Raw genomic sequence first — 20260 nt, forward strand, 5'->3', positions numbered from 1 at the left:
TTCTCCCTGCAGACATCTTAGGTCTTGGAAGACAGTTGAGGGCTCCCCTAATAGCTGGCTGGCAAGCCTAAGGCACTTACAGAGATGGCTTTAAAACAAAGTTCATGGCTAGGCAGGGTTTTAGCCCTGATGCAAGCCATCTGCCTTTATGATTTGGAAAGCTAGAAAGTAGCAAGAATCTTGATAATGTACTAGGATGTGGATACCTGGATATGACATAAGTATTGCTTTGTTTCTCCCTGCAGTCTGAAGGGCATAGAAAAGCTAGGAGAGGCATTATTTACATTGAACACCAGGGCTTCACAACTAGGTAGAATGAGATTAAGCAAGAAGAGAGAAATTTAGGGTGAACAACTGCTGACCAGTGAAATCTTGAACTGCAAAAATGCCTCCGCAGGAAACTTGAGTTTTGTGCCCTCTTGCTTGAGCCATTTAAACTTTCACTGGGCCTAAGTGATAGAGCAGATTTTACAAGTCACAGCACTACCCACCTGAGCCTCCTGATGAAGAACAGTTGGTCTGAATTCCACAGATGAGGGAGGGAAACACTGAAAACATCCCATTTGGATGGGAAAGTGCCACTAGGCACCAAGTAAATGGATAAGGAAGGAAACTATGAATACATCAGCATAACAGTTTGTGCATTTTATTATGATATATAAATTTTGTCTTCTTAAATTACTCTGTATGAGTTGAATAGGAAGGGATTATTGTGGAGGGGGAATATACAAAAATAAAAGGATATTGTGAACTACGGCATCACCACATATACAACAGTAAAGTACTTTACAAGCACTTAGAGAATCAGACTTACAAAAATAAAAATATGACACATCCTTATGCATTTCCACCAGTACATGTTCTCTTCACCCTTCTCTAACCTTCAAACACCTTTCAGCCCCATCTTCAGGTCACTATTCACATAGTAGAATACTTTGCTCATTTTGAGGGCCATCACAGTATCTGAGAAGGAATGAGTGTCATGCAAGACATCCTATAAAATACAGCGGTTATTGATGTGCTTAAAGGGAGATGTTCAGAACTGATCAATTTGTGAATGATGGGGTAATACTCAGGGAGTAGAGTTCATCTGGTAGTAGAAACATGAACATCCACCAAGTGAGATCCACCCTTTCCCATAAAGGACAGACATAGACACAGCTCTGTGTGCACGTTTGATATACGGAGACCCCTGCAAGCCTGGGGAATGCTGACATTCACAGACTTCAGTGGGACTGAAGGACTGATGGAGGATGGATCTGTCTGTGTTTTAACTCTAAAGATGGCAAGAACACTCTTTCCTGCAGGAAAAAAGTCAGGTTAAAATTAAAATGGCTAAATATCCTAGCTCACAGTTTTCAAAGATAGAAACATTCATCTGTAGACGAGATTCACACAACCTCCAGTCTTCAGTCTGTTCTACAAATTCTTTTGCTCATTATCCCTCTAGTGACCTTTCCCAATTTTTTGTAAGACTCACTCAACATAAATAAACAGCACTCACTTCTTTGACAAGCAGCTCACTCAAACGCTGCTCTCAACACCCAAACCTCATTTCATCATTCCCAGAAAGCCTGCACCCAAGGTGCGAATCTGTATTTCACATTGAAAAAAAAGTAGAACTGTCTTTAAGAAAAAAAAAGAAGGAGAAGAAGAAGAAAGATCTTTGGTCAAAGTCGGTCTCTGAGGCTTCTGCAAAGTATTTCTCAGATTCTGAAAGGTGAATACTTAGGGTTCCTCTTTTTGGCCCCAAATGTAATGACGAGCAATACAGGCCTGTTTCCACCTCATTTCTTGAAACGCAAAGTGTCAAGAAGAAATAAGGAAAGGCAAAGGCAGAGCAGACACAAGTATGCTCTGTTGCATTCAGTGGCAAAGCCACAGAAACAAAGGGGATGCAGGTCTCATCTTTGAGACAGACCTTCCAAAATATTCTGTTTTGATGTAAAAAAAGAGCATCTCAAAAACAACAACTACAACAAAAACCAAAAGGTTTCTGTGAAATTTTCTGGTTTCAAAAAATAACTATTGAAGGAAAATAACCTGTAAAGACAGCATCTGATTTCACCCATCAGGCTTACAGATTATGGAAAACAGGCATGTTAAGATCCTAAGGAAAAATGTGTAGCCACAGTCCCAGCTGTTCAAGGAAACTCACTTTTTCCTAAGCAGCACTTCCATGTTCTAGATTATCATCTGTATCTTTGAGAAAGTATACATAAATGAAGATCTGTTTTTTCAGATGAAAAAAAAAAAAAGCTTCATTTAAAAGAAAAGCACCTCTCTAGTGGGACAAATCATTCCCTTTACAGGTATAAAACATACCACAAATAAGGTACTACTTGGCTGCTGGGAGTGATTCCTAATTGGCAAACCAATTCAATTTCTGGTCTTTGAGCGAGACACAAAAATCATCGCCTATCCCAATCATGAATGAATCAATCAAGACAAACTGGGGCTCTTCTAATGCCTCCTAACTTGGGGGATGGAAGCAATAGGGACAGAGGGAGGATGGGGGTGGGGGGGGGTGCAGATTTAAGACATGGCTGCTTCTGACTATGCCAAGCATCAAATACATCATTTTGACCAAGTTATTTGTAATCAGATCTTGGACTGGTGATAAAGCAGGACTGTGCCATGGGGAGGGACAACCCAAATCCTACAACCAGCTCTGTTAGCCCTATGCTGTGGTGGGGCCCATGTTTGAAAGCAAAGTCCCTTTCCAATGCCAACTTTCACAGAGAAGAAAAGCAACTTGTTACGGGCCCAAGGGAAACACTGGTTTAGAAGCTATGTTTTAAAAATTCCTACAGATTTCAGGCACTTAACAATGTTACAGTTTGGATGTGGCCCAGGGCTGGTAGCTCACCAAACACAGCCTGCCCATAGCTATACAGCTTACAGGGTGTTCGGCAGCCCAGAAACCAAAGCCACAGGCTGGCTTTGTTTTCCTGACATGGCAAAACAAGAAAATCTGCTTAAGCTTCATCATGCCAGGGCAGCAAGAACTTGATGGGAAATGCTGAAGCCAGGCCTGTTACACAAAATAAATACATGGCAGGATTCCTGGAAGCACAGGGATGTCTGCAAGGGACTGATCTGTTTGGAAAAGTCCATAGTTGGTAGACTTCTCTTCTTGAACTAAAGGGAGACAAGCCTGGGCCCAGCTAGAGCTCTTCTTGGGCAAGCTTGTCATTATCAAAAAAAAAATGCATCTTTGTGCTTACAGCAGGGGAATAATTCTACTTTTAACAGAAAGAAAACATGGTATCTCGTCAGAATAGAGTATTAGGCATCCCTTCAGCTCTGAAACAATAGTGCTCTCCTATGGCCAGCCCATCCACACACTTACTTAGTGGAGGGCCTGCAATCTAATCTGTCATCATTGCAGAAGTCTCTTGGGTATGCATATTGTCCTGGCAGACCTTCTTTTTTTGCACCCAAACCATTTTTGCCTGGCTCTGAGCTTCTTTTGAACCTGGGTTATAGTGTCACTCAGCCTGGAAACCTAACCCTCTGCTATGGACACTCATGAGGAGAGAGCAGAGTACTCGAGGACCTGCGTAATGGACCCAGGAAGGTGGACAGGGCTTCCAGAGGTCATAAGGACAACATCATGATGTAGCTTGCTCAACAGCACTGGGAAATACGTGATAAGCAGCAAGATGACCTAGCAGATATGTTACCAACCTGCTTTGTACTATGATCCTGTTCACCCCAGCTTCAGCCGCCCTGAATATCTAGACCCAATCTCAATTGTCTAAGCTAACTGTGCAGCACCTGCATTCGCTGGAGCTCTGGGGAGAAGGCTGCTTCAGGCTGAATGACCCTTTTTGAGGCAGATGCTGCTTTTCCAGGCAGATACTGCTGGTAAGTGACAGCAAAACTTGACCAATAACAAATATAATCTGCATTTATGTGTTGCTTAAAAGAATTTTATGGTCAGTGGAAGCCTTTGAAATCCTTTGGGAGATTTCTCTCTTCCAGAATCTAACTCCCAGATGGAGATGCAGAGTTTATCACTGACTTAGCACACAACATCATATCTCTCAGCTCCAAAGATGCTTCAACTGTTAGGATTTAGGTATGTATATAAAGAGCTTATATTTCCCTCTGGTAGAAAAATGGTGCTTCATTTTAAACAAGAGAGCTCTGTTTCATAAAGTTTACAGGTCTGATCACATCTACAAATTGCCTTTTGAAACTGATGAAAAAAGGCACTATTTAAAATATTATTTTTTTTTAAGTTTGTCAGATCATTTTTTAATCTCTGTGGGTTTGTGTGTCAACTGTTCTGGGCAATCAGCTATGTCTTGTTGACATTGTTAATAGGTTTTCTGACTTGGCTGCTTGGCTGTGTTCTGAAATAACTCAATCAGGCTCACAGCAAGTCAGAAACAAAATGGAAAATTTAGAGGAGGGAAAGCTGGATATTAATTTCCGGAACTGTGTAGCTATTTTCTAAGTCTGGGCTCTTATGAGAATCATGCAAAAATTACTGGTAAGATTTCTGGAGACAATTCTATGCCATCTTCCAAAGGCTATGTTTGTAGGAACCCAGGCTCTGCAGATTTTCAGTGAGCTACCAACATGCAGAGATGCCAACAGATATGATTCATAAGTGAGGAATGGTTTACCTTAGGGTGCTGTAGTGACACCTGTTCCCTCTAAGTTTCCTAATCTTGCTGCAGGGATGACTCAGCTATTCATGAAGTACCTGCTGAAGTGTTTCAGCCTCGCAGATACAGGAAATCCAGCACAGATTCGGGCTCTTCAATAACTCAAGACTCCATGCAAGACAGTTTGGATGCTCCTCCACAGTCAGCTAAGCAGCCCATGTCACAGGTATGGAAACTAATGAGTGAGTGAGCAATGCTGCATGAGCTAGCCCTGCACTGGCTTCTTTAAAGCTAGTTAGCATCTCCCTGTACTACAATCCTCTCTGCAATACAGCCATACCCTGAAACTCAAAAGGTTTGCAGGAGCCTAGAGAGCCCTGCAGACTGGATGCTAGATACAACAAACAGAATGGCAAGCCTGGGCTGACATTACTTTTGAAAAAGAGCATTGGGATCCTCAATTGCTTGGGCACTTCCAAAAAATAGCTGCACAGCTATCCTGTTTTCTTAGCTTCCTTGCAAACTATTTGCTAGGCTGGGTTCACAGAGGAGGTGGCTGAGGTTGTGGGCAGGCTTTCCTTTCCCATGCACACAGACCAGCAGGAGAGCGTTGCTGGCACCTGCATGACATTCCTGCACACTGTGGTCCCGCTGTGGCACATCTCAGGTAATCTGTGGAACTAGGGACAGACAAGGTCATGACTATTCACACAACTTCCTTGGCTCCTCTCACAGCCAAGGCTGGTGAAAGGCTGTTACCCACAGATGAAAATGCAAGCAGCTAGTAGTCACTCTGTACAGGACATCTCCTCCTGTGGCATGGAGGAGGTGCTCTCATCTTTCTGTACAGTCCTGTACTTCCTGGGTTATTTCTCTCTCTGGAGCTGAACTTGCTGCTGTTTCCCAAAGGCAGGGATCTCTGTAAACCACAAATTTCCTCTAGGTACTTCCACTGTACAGTGTCATGCTATGGTATGTAAACATCTAGCTGCTAGCAAGAACACTCTGTGTGATTGTCCTCCTCTTTTTCTTCATGACAGTCCCCACTCCTGTCAGTAAGACAGACCAGGAGCTACTGCAGTGATGTATTATTCCAGCTACTTCCCAGATGAGCTGTTGGAATGGCATGGAATGTACTGATACAAACAGCTGCCTCCTCTGCATTTAAAATCTAAAAGATTTGGTTAGGTGGTTGCTGGGCAGGCTGGACGGTGACTCTGCAGCTGTCTTCTCCTTGCAGAGATCAAAGCAGCTTTGAAGGCCACAGTAAATCTCATCTATGTGCTAGATGAGACCTACAGAGCTCACAAAGCAGCACCCCGCTATGGGGTAATAGGGTCCTTTGTCATCTTGTTTTCATCTAAACACAAGTCAAAAATAGATACGCTCAGGAAAAAAAAACCAAACAAAAATAAAATCCAGATCTCGAATGTCAGAAACATTGCAAAATGCAAGCCAGCCTTTCATTGATCAAAACCACTCCATGCCCTGCAAGCCTGCTCCCAGCTAGTTCAGCCTCACCCAAGATGACACATTCTCTAGCCACTAATACTCAGTCACCATCAATGAGGGCCCAGCCAGAGACCCAGTAAAGGCCACAGTCTCCTTGAGGTCACAAGGTTGCCAGCAGCAGGGTGGATCAGAGGGTCTCACTGTAGATGACACAGGGACTGGTTTCCTCACAGAGTTCCAGCTGCACACTGGAAGCAAACCAGCGTTTGGCACAGCCCAAGCTGTAGTTGAGGGTGGTCCGGTAAATGTTCTTGGCACACTTAGGAAAAATGATGGTTGTGCTCTGGAACCTCAGCGGCTTTTGGCGGGGCTCAAAAATCAGCTGGGACTTGTAGTTCCGCCAGGTGCAATTGGGGGTGGCGATGACCGTCTCGCTGTAGGTGGTAACTGTGGGGATGGGGCTGTAGAAGATATCATCCCGGTAATGCTTCTCAGAGTCATATTTCACCTCAGAGTTGCACCTGCAGAGAAGAGCAAGATATCAGGAATGTAGCCTAGGCAGCAAAGTAGAAAGGATGGGCAGGACTCTTCTCTGACCCTTTGGAACTGGGACCTTTTATCACATCTTAGTGTTGAGTCTGAGTGAAGGGCTGCCCTGGGATATCTGAAGTTTGCAGACACTGGAACAGATGCAAATACTGTAACCCAGACTGCAGAGTCAAGAGGACTCCTCCCTTCTGGGCCAGCTTGGTAGAATCCCACCTTGCTGTAAAGCCATATTGGCACTTCAGCAGTGCCTGTTCACAGAGGAGAGAGCCTGCTTGGCCGGGCTAGGTCAGAAAGGACCTTGTTGCACAGGCTCCCAGCAACCTGCTTCTTCCTGGGGGCTTCAGCTTGATCCTGAGATCTACACTGGAGGAAAACACCCTGATAGCAAAGGACATCAAGAGGCAGTGAAGCCCCTAAGCTGGGGGAAGGTCAGAGGCTGAGGAATGGACTTTCATCCCTGGACTGCACAGGAAGAGCCTGAAGTCCCAGGCACATTCTTGAACCAGTGTTGTTCCACACATTTTTAATGGACCCAGCCACACAATATCCACTTAAAATGTTGCATGCTCCTGTGGAACAAAGGCCCACTCGTCACTGACTTATGGTAAGTCTCACCATGCTCCCTACTACTAGTGCTAGGCCTGGAGGATGACACTGCCCCAATGACTAGGCTGAACAGACATTGCTGGTGGGCTACAGGCACAGGCTGTCACACTGGGGTCAAGGGAATCTACTTCCCAGCACAGCAAGTCCACTGTTGCTTTCACAGTCCTTGCCAGCCATGCAGGTGCTAGCGTGGCAGGAAAATAATGCCATAAACATCTTTGTCATGGGTGGCAGAATCATGGTATACGGGACATCTGTTGAGCTGTTAGGGCTGTGTGATTGTCTCTTTTTCTTTATACTGCCCTGCCAGCAGAGCACAAAGAGAAGCCTAAGTTAGACAAAATCAAGGTGCTGGGAGAGGAAGGGGAGGTTGCTTGTTGGGGCCCACAGAAAATCCAGGCAATGATCACATAACAGGCAAAACCAAGAGCTGCTGTGTGCCGTGGCTGTCAAAAATCCAAGCCATGGGGCCTGAGGAAGCAGCAAGGTTAACAGTTTTTAGAGTAAGAACCCACAAAATGTGGGTGATGTTACTGTGCTGCACATTCTTTGCTGGCCTATAGGGGGATGTAGGGAAACCAGACCACATAAAGTCATTTTCCTAGGATCCCTGAACGTGGGGAGCACTAGGACTTTCACATCCTTTCTCTGCTCCCCAAACACTGCTCTGGCAATCAGCAGGCAACGAATGTGGAGCTCCACGTAAAAAAAGATTAAAAGCTGGGTGTGTGCTTGTCATTACCTTCACCCGGAGGGGGGGTGACTGATTGTGCACTGCATGTAATCTGAGCTGCTGTAATGTATTTTGCACAGCTAGGGTGTAAGCAAGTCACTCAGTGCCCATAAAACAAGACTCCGATGTAATCACCATAAAAACATGCCTGCCGGCAGTTCCTCAGCAAGCAGAGATTTACTGGGGTACATTTCCAGAGAGACCTTTGCATAGGTTGAGGGGGGTGGGAACTGCATTTACAGTCTTCCTACCATTCCTGCCCCAAGCTGGGTGTAACTGCACTCCACACTGTTTGCAGAGCACATTCCACATCAGCTAAAGAAAGAAAGAAGGGCCAGAGACCAACATTTTTGCATGGGCCATACCCTCCAGCCCTGCAGGAGATCAGAATACCTCAAATGCTGACTCAAGGGACCACCACCTGAGGAGGAGATAATTCTGCCTCTATGAGCTGGTCTAATTCTGGCCTCTATTGCAAGTGCTAATAAAAATAGGTGCCAATTATAACAGTGTTGCTTCTTCTGAGGATACAAGTCAGCAGGGAACAGCACAAAGACCACCAGGTTACTTAGCGTAAGCCATCAAGCCTACAGATGGTAATGGTTTTCTCTCATAGCTTTGGATTTGATCTGGCCTTGAAAGAAAAGCTGCCTTTTCTCATACCTCCCCACAGTCCTTACCTCCTCCCTTCCATCTCTGCTCCTGTCAAGGTCTTTTTAATTCAGGTATTACCCTTCCACCTGTCTCTCCTGCCCTTCCCATCAAAATAACTATGATTCCCATCTGTTGCAGAAGGAAAAGTACCAGGAAAAGGACTGAAACTCCCCCTGCCCCTCTCCCCACCACCACTACCAATCCCATCTGTACCTAATTTCCTGCATGGGCTCAGGGCTGACCTCAATGCTTTCTCCAAAAAACACAGGGTACATTCGAGGCCTCACCTCCGGCATGGATGGGTTCAGGAGCAGGTAAGGCATCTGCAGGGAAGAAGAGCACAGTGAACGTTAGGACATAACAGGCAAGGCTAGCATAGTTCACAATGTGCTGTTGGCACAGGCTAAGCATCCAGCGGCAGCACGTTCAGTGTTGGCAGACAACACCAATGCCTGCAATGTTGCTGAACTCAGTTCCCTCAGAGTCTCCTGAGAGACAACATAGGTGACAGGTTATTTGGCCTATGAGAGTAGGAGACTGCAGCATCAGGACCAACTCCATTCCATGCAAACTAAAGTCACCTTGCCAGCACTCTCAGCATCATTCAGTTTCCCCTCCTAATCCCTGTCTTTCCCAGGTTTATTGCAGAGCCCCCGGTGCTTTGCAACAGGTCTGTTCATCACACCAAGGAAGGCATTCTTCCCCGAAAAGAGCACGAAAGCTCAAAGGGGAGTACTGTTGTCAAGTTGCCAAGAAACTGCTTAAAGATGGTTGGCATAGAACTGGACCCTCACACAGATAAGCCTTGTGTAGGCCTTACATTTAAGATGTTTCCACCTTCTGGTCCACCACATGTGGCTGTTTCTATTTACAGGCTGACTTCCAGCTCAAAAGACTGATGCGACACAGTAAGGTGCCTTTCAGTTCCCATCAATGCCACCCACCATTTCTCCCTCCACCCAGTGTGCCAGCCCAAGGTGAGTGACTCTATCCAGATCTCCATCGCTTCACTCTGCAATGTCTGTTCTTTGAAATCTAGCCCTTTCGTTCATTCTTCCATTCTTGTTTCTCACAGGAATTGCAATTGTTTGGGTCTTTTTAGCCCAGATGTTGTTGCTTCTATTGTTATGAATTAAGAAGGCCTATCATGAGCGAGTTTTTTTTGGCCAGGACTCCATTGGCAAAAAAAAAAATGTAAGATTAGCTGCTTTCTATATGTGGTTGTAGATGAAAAGTTTAGATGCTTAAAGTTAATCCAGTTTTTAAATCTTACTTGCAATGACTGGTACATTTGTGTGAGGTGCTGCAGCCTAGCTGATGAGTGGAGATCATCACTTGCAATTACCTCAGCCAGGCCCAGAACACTTGGGAACTGTCCTGTACAAAACATTTCAAAAATAATTATTTCCTTGAATCAATCAGTGGGCAGTCATGATTTACCCAAAAACAAATTAAAAAAATCCAGACTGCTTTTCTAGCTGTCCACTCTTACAAAGACTCACAGCACACGAGCATGGAGAGGTGCACTGAGTCTTATTTAACTCAGAGCTACAGCCTAAGGTTGTTGGTTTCAAGGATGTGGTTCTACTTCAGTGAGTAGTGTGTGTATATATATATATATACACATATATATATGCTAAAAATAATGTATCCCTTGGAACGATCAGGCAGGGCATGTGGTATATTCTCTGTTGCTAAAGCCTCTGTGCCAAAAGTGGTGTCTTGATCCAAGGGATACTCTAGTTAACCATGCACAACTGAGCATGGGGTGAGACACATAGGGGAACAGGGTCTCTTTAAAGGAGATGGCTGGCAGCTTCTGGCCATGGTTGCAAAGGTCTCTAGGTGGCTGAAAAGTGCTTGGAGTTTTTCCACTTTGCATGATGCAGAAGCTGAGTCTTGTATGTGCTAGAATCACAGCCAATCTTCAACAGTTTCCCAGTCAGTAAGAGCGCTCAGAATTGACTAGTTCCACTGAAGGTAGCTGAGGATACAGAGAAATTGGCTTGTGCTGCCTCTGTGATTCACTTCCGCCTTCCCAAGCATCTTCTGGCTCACATGGACAGTAACGATGCTGGAGCTGTGGTCCTGTTCCTGCTGCCAGTGCTGGGTAAGAGGTGCCTTGGCAAGCACCCCGCCCTGCAAGCCATGCAGATCCCAGTGATGCTCATCCAGTCATCCCTCCGCTGATGTTAACTGGCAAAGCAGTGTTGACGCCACTCAGCACCGTCAGCTCACAAGACCAGGCTAGAGGTCTGGTTTTCTGTAGTAGCTTGGGCTTTCTGCCTCAGGATAAGGCAAAATATGTCATTGCTTCATTTGAATTCTCCAAGTCCTTGTAATTTGTGTCCCAAAGCCACAAAGCTGTTTAGTCTTTTTATACTGACATTCTCCAGTAATTTACTACTGTGCTAAACTGAGTAACAATGAGTAAAATGGTCAGCCTCTCTTTTTCATTAAATAGTTCTGTTCCATTGTCCCAAAAAGGGCAGTATTTGCATAGGTCTGGGGAGAAAAAAAAAATGTTCTCCTTCATTCCCAAACACTGGCCAAAAGGCAAAGTTCGTTCCTGGATTTCTTTCAACATTCCTGACAAGGAAGGGCAAGGAGCAGCATTTCTGGTCATAAATAAAGTTCTTTGCTTCTGAAATGTGAGTTGTTTAGATCAGACAGGCCAGACAGTTCACAAGGGTGCAGAACTCTAGCTTTTAACAGGCTACACATGGCTAGAGCTCTTTCTAAAGACATCTCGTTCATGAGGAGAGATTTGTTTGGGTGCAAGAGTCAAACAGCATGTGTGCATGCATTCATGGTCTCTGCCAGCAGCAGACAAGCTGTTGTTTTGGGAGGTTCACCTGCAAAGTGATGCAGACTGCTTTAAATGGTGAAAAAAGAAAGGCTGGCAATATGTGTCCTCTCCTGCAGGAGATGATTGTTTTTCCTGTATAAAAGAGCAGGAAGAGAAGGAAGTCAATCATCTCTGAGATCTCCACTCCTCCAATCTAGCTGAGAAGAGTCACTGGGTTCACAAGTTCCCGGGGAACACACAGAGAGGCAGACAAATACACATGCCCCCTGCCCACGCAGGGTCATGACTGTCTGATTACACTACCCCTTTTCCTTAGGAAACTAGGCTAAAAATATAGTGACAATTCTTCCAAAATGCTGCTTAAACAAGGCCAGCTGTAAAAAACACTTTCAAAATCTGCAGTAGCAGGTTATTGCAGGCTGAAGAAGGTTTGGTTTTTTGTTGTTTGTTTTTTGTTTGTTTGTTTTGTTTTTTTAATTCCTATGGGCATATTTGACATCAGCAGAACTCCAGTCAAGAACCTGTCCTCTTCTTACACTGTGCCCACTTAAGGAAAGGTCTTGTCCAAAAGGCTGCAAGTTTTTCTCTGCTTGTAGACAAGGTGAGAAAATTATCATCTCAGTGCTCCTCTCTTAGAAAAGATCATGCCAGCTCAATGAAATCTTTCCAGCTTTCCCAGACGAAACATTGTATTTGCACAGGGCAGAAAGGTGGACTTCAATCATAACATGAAGAGCAGACCAAAAAGTATGAATAGCTTTACAGCTCTTACTGGAAAATGTCTGAATGTCCCATTAAACAGAGAAAAAGAATAATGTCTAAAGCAATAGTCCAGCTTTAATAACACACAGGTAACTGGGGGAGCCACCCTTCACAGGAGCAATGCACAAACGTGCAGTGGTTGTGACCTCTTATTGCAAAGGACTTCTGCAACTGCCATCCCAGATACATGCCTGAATCAGGATCTTACTGAAATTGCACTCTGCTCCCCTAGGTTCCCTCAGTAATTACTTGGGCTGGACCCCAGCCAACCTAATCAGCTTCAAACTCTCCGGACAAAGCAATGCTGCGGTGAAAAAAGTCAGTAATGCATTTTATAAGTAGACATTGCAAACTGGCATCAGCTTCAGACCTGCAGACTTAGCTTGATTAATTTAGAAAGTTGGGATAATAGCAGATAGTGGCAAGCCAAAGTCAGCAACTTCTACACCTGTCAGAGACTATTACAGATTTACACATATCTACTGTGAACTGCTGCAGGGTGGGAAACCTTGAAGTCACCTGGAATTCTGCACATGAAAGACGTAAGTAACTACAAAACACAGTCTAAAACTAGAGATCTTCTACAAGACACTGCAGACTGCTCACCAAATAAGCAACTGTAATTACTTGCAGAGGAAAAGGTTCACTAAACAGTGAACCCAGGCTTTACAGAGGATAGGTTTTACCCAGGTTTACATTGGATAGGAACTTCAGGTGAGGTTTTGTTTTGCCCCCAGTGCTGTTGCCCGCTGTTCTGAAATGCTTGCTCCTGAATCTCATCTGCAGTTGGGAAGCAAAGAACATGGGATACAAGCTTTACAAAAGGTTTCTCTTTGAGGCTGAAATGTTATATGGTTGACACCTGCCAAAAACTGGCTTTTTGGCAGAAGTTTGATACTAGCTTCTTCCAATCTGTTTCAAGACAAGAAGGGTCTGCTTCTGTCAAAAAAAAAGATAAGTGACTTCTTTTCTTCTTGACAGGGATGGTTGAAAAAAGGGGAATACCGGAGTGCTGAACTTGCTACAGTAAATGAGGATCCTTGGCTCATTTCTAGTGATCCCTCTGCAATCTCCAGACATTCACAAGTAAGGTCAGTTCTTTTGCTGCCCTGCACCACAGATGAACCGGGAGCAGTGCCTGTTGGACACTACTGGAGGTCCCAAGAGCAGGAACCCATCTTTCCTTAGACCAGGCTGCCCACAATTGATCCCCAGTGGGGTCTATCTATCCATAGAACAAACCCTAATGTGCTGAAAGGCTACAGCTGGGGTCTGTCTAATCTGTCCCCCATAGACTAAAACCTTGCAATCTCTACACAAAGGACGAGTCTGGGTAGTCCATGAATGCTGAGGAAGCAAAGGGAAGAGCCAGGGAATCGTACACAAACACACACACATCCCGCAATGCACACATCATGCCTTCAAAACAGCCCAGAGGAGTAGAATTAAGCAGGAAACATGCAGGTATTTTTATTTCCTTTCTGGTACCTAAATTGTCTTAACCAGTAAAGGGTTAAAGTATTATTAAAAAGTTGAAGTGATTTCTTGTTTGGCTGCATTTTTCTCCCTGTCTTAACTCTGATGCCTTTCAGGCATGTAAAGGCCTGGGCAGCTAAGCTCTGCTTTTTTTCACATAGTATATAGATAAACACACATAAAATAGGTTGCTGAACAGGTATTCAATCTACTGCCACCAATAGCACTTCCTTTATGCTGACCTAAGTATTACAGGGGTCTCCTCACTCTAGGACGGATACGTGCTCTTCAGGTCGATGTCACTGCTTCATTTGTGCCAGGAGTGATACTTCAGAGGTTGGTTCTAAGAGGGTTTTTAGACCCCAGAGGTCTGAATGACAGCAAAAATCATGTAGTGCACAGAGTAACACTTTTTTATTCCTAATAATTATTTAGAGTCAGACTTAGGGTTTTGCACTGTTAAGAGGCTTTTCATTCAGGGCATTTTAAAAGAAAGCAAGCAGGTTTACTAATTGGTAAACAAAGGTAAGGCAAAAAAACTGCCTGCACTACTTTGCATGTTCCTATAGCTTCCAAATTCTAGGCAGCAAAGCAACAAAAAAGAAAGGGACTTACTTAAGGTGACCTGAAAAGAAAAAGAAATCCCCCCAAAAAACTTTTCCCCAGAGAGCAAGAAGGGCCAGAACTGACTCACTCCTTTTGCTATCGTAATTTTGTCGAAGGTGCTAAGAGGCTGTGGCATTAGATCCCTAGAGACTGTAAGGGGAAATGGTTTGCCAAGTCTCAGGGCTACAAACAGGACATAGCTCTCCAAATTCCCAGCCTCTAACTTAGCTAGTGCGTAAGCAGATCTCTTACCAAATTTCCCTACTATGGTAACATGTCAGACCCATGAAAATGTCACTCTAATCAGCTGTTATTTACAGCTATAATGAAAGATCTGGCTGAGTTACTTGATACACATCTACATTCTCCACTTTAGATGATAAGAAATATTTGTTTAATAGACCATTTGTTTTCCCAATACCTTCATGTATCACACATTACAAGTAATTTATACTATAGCCAGATGAGATTTAATTTCGAAGTGGTAACAGTAAATAAGGACCTCAGGTAAAAAGCAAGGCTTTCTTTTTTCAAAAAATTATATCCCTCCTGCCTAGAGGTCTCTTCTGTTTCAAGAGGGACAGGTATACTAATTTGCTCATTTTCCATAATGTTATGTAGGGACGCAGCAGAGGTTAAACAGCTAGAAGAAACCACCCTCGTTACTGTCACATCTTCAGAGTAGGTGATGTGATTTCTGTAACTGTTTCCTTGTTTGCCTTTATCAGGAATGCTCCTTGAATCAAGATTACATGGCTGTCCATCCCCAAGACTGTTGCAAAGGCAAGCACACCAGTCTGTGTGCGCACTTGCACCACCGCGTCTCTACTCATTCCACTGATAATACTCACTGATGGAAGGTGAAGACCTGTCTATTTGCATTTCATTTTCTCAGCACTTGGGGATCCTTTGGGGCAAAAGGCACCATGCCCATAATTGGTGTTATTACCATGAGATGCAGCTTTGAAATGACCAGGGAGCTGCTTGCAAACAGCTGGCGGTTGGGGTTTCTCCCTGCAGCACGCACTTTGGCACACCAGTCCCTGGAGAAACTCTTCTGTCAGGTACTAGCAATCAATGTTGCTGCCTCCTCTTTGCCAAGGGCCCTGTTTTATGTGCAGATCTGACACCTCTTTCCTCTGATTGCCAGGACTGTGCTATTAATCACTGCACAGAGACAGCTCCACTGGAACAGGCCAGAACCAGGATCAAGTTGACCTGCTGAGGAACTGGAGCCTGATCTGCCCAGAAGGGACGTCTGTCACGTCTGTAGATGAGGTGAGGCCCTCAGCCAGTCCTCTCTTCCCCCGGACCCCACTCTGGGGTGTTGAACCAAGGAGGAAGAGAGGTAGGTGCGCATTCAGAATGGGACAGGTACTGAGGCACAGGGAAAAGCCACATAGGGGTTAGGCCTAGGCAAAGCAGCCAGCGCACAGGCGCACGGCAGGTATGTGACAAAACCATCACCAACCGCTGCTGGGGAAATTCCAGTAGAATCCCACCCTGGTGCTGTGGGAACAGTTCAGAAGTGGATCGGGGCAGCAAATGCCAACGCCCAGGAGCTCCTATGCTGCTGCACAGATGGGCACCTCACTCTCTGCACGCAGCCTGTGGCTTTTCCACAGTTGCTGGGGTGCACAAGAGCTGGAAGTCAGGGCTCCTGCATCGTGCGAGGGGGTGCTGAGCCTTTCTCCCATGTGTGCTTTCATTGTAGGTATTGGCAAGTCTGAAAGTTATGGAAACCCCGGAGCCGGGAAACTTGCTGATGGCCCACCCAGTCCTCACAGGACAGCCTCGTCGCCTGGAGATCTTTCAGTGCAGGACGAGACGCGGGCTCTGTGGCACAAAATACCCCCCAAGGGCTCTTCAAAGGACAGCATGTCAGGAAGAAATATTGTTAATATCACTCATAAATCCAGCAGAATTGGTGCAAATGTTAACCTGGACCCCATGGTCATGAAGCCATGCCAGCAAAGGCTGTGTGCCGAGGAACTAAGTACCTTGCTCTCCCTCTGCACTTGAGATGAAGCTGACATCTCCTCCCATCACACAAGACTGATTCTGTCACAACACTGCAGTGAAACATAGCAGCTGAATGTAAGTAGAAATCCCCTAAGTGGGGGCATCCCTCTGACAGAGGATGGACTGGGACATAGTCTAGCACAAGTCAGTGCTCAGTGTGGCAGGGTGAATGCACAAATATTTAGTCTTTCAAATTAAAGGGGACTTGTTGCAGCAGCAACAGTAGTGGGAACAGACAAGTCTGCTGCTTCAAGGAAGCATGATGGATAGTTCTGCAGATGAATGCAATTCTGATCTCCTTTGATATAAATTAGGAGTGACGCTAGTGGATGCAAAGCATTCAGTGCAAACAGGAACAAGCTCAAAACTCAGTGGCGCTAGCTTATAAATATATCCCAGGACAGAAACAGCAGGGGAAAACTCTCAGCAGATTTCATTCCCTTGATGTCCTATTTCATTCCCTACCCATCTAGCAACTGCTTCTTTGTGAGCAGTATTAGAGAGATGCACTTTGTTATATGCCTGTTCCTTTTGGCCCAGAATTACACACAAAGCCTAGGGAATTCAGTAAACAAAGTTCCGAGTGCTTAAGAATCAATTCAATCATGTTTCAAATTTAAAAGGCAGAGGTAGGTAAAAAGTCACCTTTATTTTCATTAGGATATTTGCATTTAAGCACAAAAGAATTGACAAATCTCCTACACAGGCTTTATTTGAAGAAAATAAAAGCCAATTTCTCCTACACTGCAAGTAAAATGCAAAACAAAAAAAAAAGTCCCTAAATGGTGTTGAACTTGTGGTATTTATGACTCTGGCCCTAAATTGCCTTTCATATTTTCTTGGATCCCAAAGCTATAGCCAAATTGGCTGGTTAAATGTGAATAAATGGTGCATTGTCTTTGAAACAAAGTCGTGCTTATTAAAGAGAAAAAAAAGTTTACTTTTTCAGAGTCACAGTTAATCACACGAAGCAGGGGGGAACATGGATTTTACACACAAGGAAGTTTTCAGTAAGGGCATGCAATCTCATTTCAGTCTGTATGAGAAGAGCTGTCCTAGATCAGAAAAATTCTTCAAAGTATTTGTGAAGTTGGAGCAAACTAGCTGAGTGCAAGAGAATACAACTGCGTTCAGATTGGCATTTTTGATAGGTCTGCAGCAAGAAATAGTATGAAAAACTTCCTATTGATTTGGAACGTTGTTTTCTTCACCTGACAGCAATTTACTGTAACCATATATACTAGATTTTTTGGCCATTAGTGACTGAGTTTATATATGTTTTATAGCATTACAGCACAGAAGAATGCAGACTGCATTCCTGACTGTCACGTATATAAGCAAAACAAACACTAATATAATAGGCAACTAAAAGTAAGCAAGCCTTGGTTTGCAAATAGCTGCAGTTACTGATTTGCCAATTCTGCATGCTCCAAGGAAGGGCTGAGTACTAGAGTTAAACAGAAGCACATTCATAGATTGCATAACTGCTCATAGATCTATTAAATAGTAAGATTAAAACTCATCAGACATTGAAATTTAGGAGTACAGAGCAAGTAGAGTTCCCATATTTTTCCTGCTTAATAACAGCTGCAAGCACAATATTTGCGTGGTGGACATGAAGTGAAACTCTATACAGTGAAGTGGAATGAAAATTCCTATTTATTTCATTATTTTGCAGTATATCAAATGGTCAGCGTGACAGCATGTGGTGCCCCACCACTCCAAATAATGCGATCAAATTGGTTTCAGTGTTAGTGTCCCTGCAGTCTTCCATACCTACTAAGTGCAGTGAAATATCCACAATATGTAGAACATATGTCCTAACAGCAGGAGCCCAGTGTAACTGATGCTGTTACAACGTGATACAGAATTTGGAAACATCTACAAAGCAAGCTCCTCCTCTGAAATATGTAAAGTGTTCATTTGTGATCAAAGTAAGAAATAACTGGAAAATGTAATTTTGCTATACATACATCAGAGAAATAACTTTTTTGCTGTAGCAGTCGAGCACTAAAACTCTCAGTCCTAGTAGCCCAGGAGCTGGCATGGGCTTTAGCTATGCTATTTCATCTTTGATAGCTAAGAGCTTTCTTAGGAGGAGGAGTGGTGGCCAGCTCTCATGTGGAATGGAGGCTGTCACATCCCCATTACGGGTCTTTGCAGCCACCTCTGCTCCAGCTGTTTTCTGGTCCAGTAAGACTTCATTCATCTTCCTCGCATATTTTATTTTACAGATACACAGCAACAGCCTGAACCTGCCAAACCAGATGCATGTGGGTAACTCTTTGTACACAAACAGTCCCATCGAAATAGCACGCACAGAAACATCTGCAGGTAAGAGTCCGTATCTGGAACCTCAGTAGTAGCAATTTGAGATTTGATTTTCACAATTAACACTGCGTAGCCTACCCACCTTATTCTGGTGAGAGGGCTCTTTTGTGTGTGAAGGTTCTGGCATGTTTGGGAATGAAAGGTAGTTTTCAATAGCATGCTAAAACAACCTTTGAACTTGAGAAAGTAAGTGAGGGTACGAGAAGTCATTGCAAATTGTCTCTCTGCCAGGAAGAAGAAAGTCTTGAAGTTGTCAGTCAATCCACAGGTAGTTAAATCTTTCCCATGGAAAGACGTGTGCTGCAGACAGTTTTTATTCTGTATAGAAGCCAATTAACTGTTGAATATACTTACAACTATCTTTTATGTGTGTTAGAAAACGCTTGAAAAATCCCTGGAGAAGAACTTTCATCATCCTTTAAAACCTCTGCAAATGCTCTGCATTTTGTGTTTAAAAGCAGCTTTTATAGCTCAAGGACGGAAATAAACAAAATAGAGCAGAATAATAGTCACAATAAATCTACGCAGATCCTACTCCACAGTCAACCGCTTCACTGGCACTGCGTCAGGCTAGCCAAAATCCATAGTACTACTGCCAGCCGTCTGGGCTCGCAAACCACTGACCCTGCCCTGCTCAGCCACGCAGCGCACAACCCTCCACGCCGACTCATGCCGCAAAACCCCGTTCCAGCGAAGAGCGCGCGACCTTCCCCAGACCGCATCTCCAAAACAGCTCCCCTCGCAGACGTCCGTGTCCTGCCCCGAATAACAGGCTGTTTCTTATCCCTAGCAGCAAGGTTCCAGCAACGTGGCTTCGCCCTCACGGCAAAAAACAAACAAACGTGGGACGAAGAAGCGCTAAGCGCGGCTGGGAGCCCGGCTGCCCTGCCTAGGTCCAGCCACCACCTGCATCTACCGGGCAGGACAGTGTCACTGATAAGCCATTGCGCCCTTCTGCTCTTAAGGTAGGCGCTGGAGCGTGTTTCCGAGCCGGGCTAACAGCGCTGTGAGGGTTCACCCCACCAGATCACCAGCACCTCTGCGAGCGCTATGAGCACATCCCCGGCCGCCCCGGTGCCGCCGCTGCGTCCCCCCTCGGCGCCCCGGCACGGCCCCGGGCGTCCCGACACGCCGTGTCGGCCGGGGCGCCGAGGGGGAGGACAGGGCCGGGGCGCCTCGTCGCCCCCCGCGCCGCAGCGGGGCTATCTCGGCGGGGCCCCCGAGGGGACGAAGCCCAGCGCCCCAAGGGTCTGGCTCTTACCACTTTGCCGTCCTTGGCCTCGCGCCGGTGCCCCGGGGCCGGGGGGTCCGCGCCGCCGCCGCCGCTGCCGCCCCCGGCTCGGCCCTCGCCGCCGCCGGGCGAGAGGGAGTAGAAAGGGGGGCTGGGGCTGGGGGGCAGCCCCGAGTCCGGGCTGTCCAGCAAGCCTTCCCGGCTCTTCTCCTTCAGGCTCTCGTCCATCCCTTGCAGCTGTAGGTGACCGACCATGTCTAGGGGGCAGCGAAGGGGGGCCGCAGCGGGAGAAAAATCCTCTAGCGCCTCCCGCCGCCGCGGCAGGGAAGGGGAAAGGCGCCCCGGGGCAGCCCCTCCCGGTCCCGATCGCCGCCCGGGCCGAGGGCAGAGCCAGCACCAGCCGCGCCGGC

The 20260-nt window shown here is 45.5% G+C and overlaps 1 protein-coding gene across 1 annotated transcript; it reads right to left on the reverse strand.

The window, feature by feature from the left end:
- Window positions 1–630: 630 nt before the first annotated feature.
- RFLNA (refilin A) lies at window positions 631–20174 on the reverse strand. The gene is made up of 3 exons (XM_085321043.1): window positions 19881–20174; window positions 8827–8936; window positions 631–6592 (listed from the first exon to the last, which is right to left on the reverse strand). The coding sequence occupies exons 1-3, from the start codon at window positions 20103–20105 to the stop codon at window positions 6259–6261; spliced, it is 669 nt and encodes a 222-aa protein (XP_085177169.1). The 5' UTR covers window positions 20106–20174; the 3' UTR covers window positions 631–6258.
- Between the last annotated feature and the right edge of the window lie 86 nt (window positions 20175–20260).

This window comes from Rhea americana, unplaced genomic scaffold (assembly GCF_003343005.1).
Source record: "Rhea americana isolate MKP2758 unplaced genomic scaffold, rheAme1 scaffold_68, whole genome shotgun sequence".
In the NCBI taxonomy this organism is placed as follows: domain Eukaryota; kingdom Metazoa; phylum Chordata; class Aves; order Rheiformes; family Rheidae; genus Rhea; species Rhea americana.

What these genes read in the sequence shown, in the direction of transcription:
- RFLNA (XM_085321043.1), bottom strand. Translation starts at nt 20,105, where the DNA reads ATGGTCGGTCACCTACAGCTGCAAGGGATGGACGAGAGCCTGAAGGAG. An exon ending in AGGCCAAGGACGGCAAAGTG is followed by an intron (nt 8,937 to 19,880) that starts GTAAGAGCCAGA and finishes TCTTCCCTGCAG; the next exon opens with ATGCCTTACCTGCTCCTGAA. An exon ending in GAGCCCATGCAGGAAATTAG is followed by an intron (nt 6,593 to 8,826) that starts GTACAGATGGGA and finishes TCTTCTCTGCAG; the next exon opens with GTGCAACTCTGAGGTGAAAT.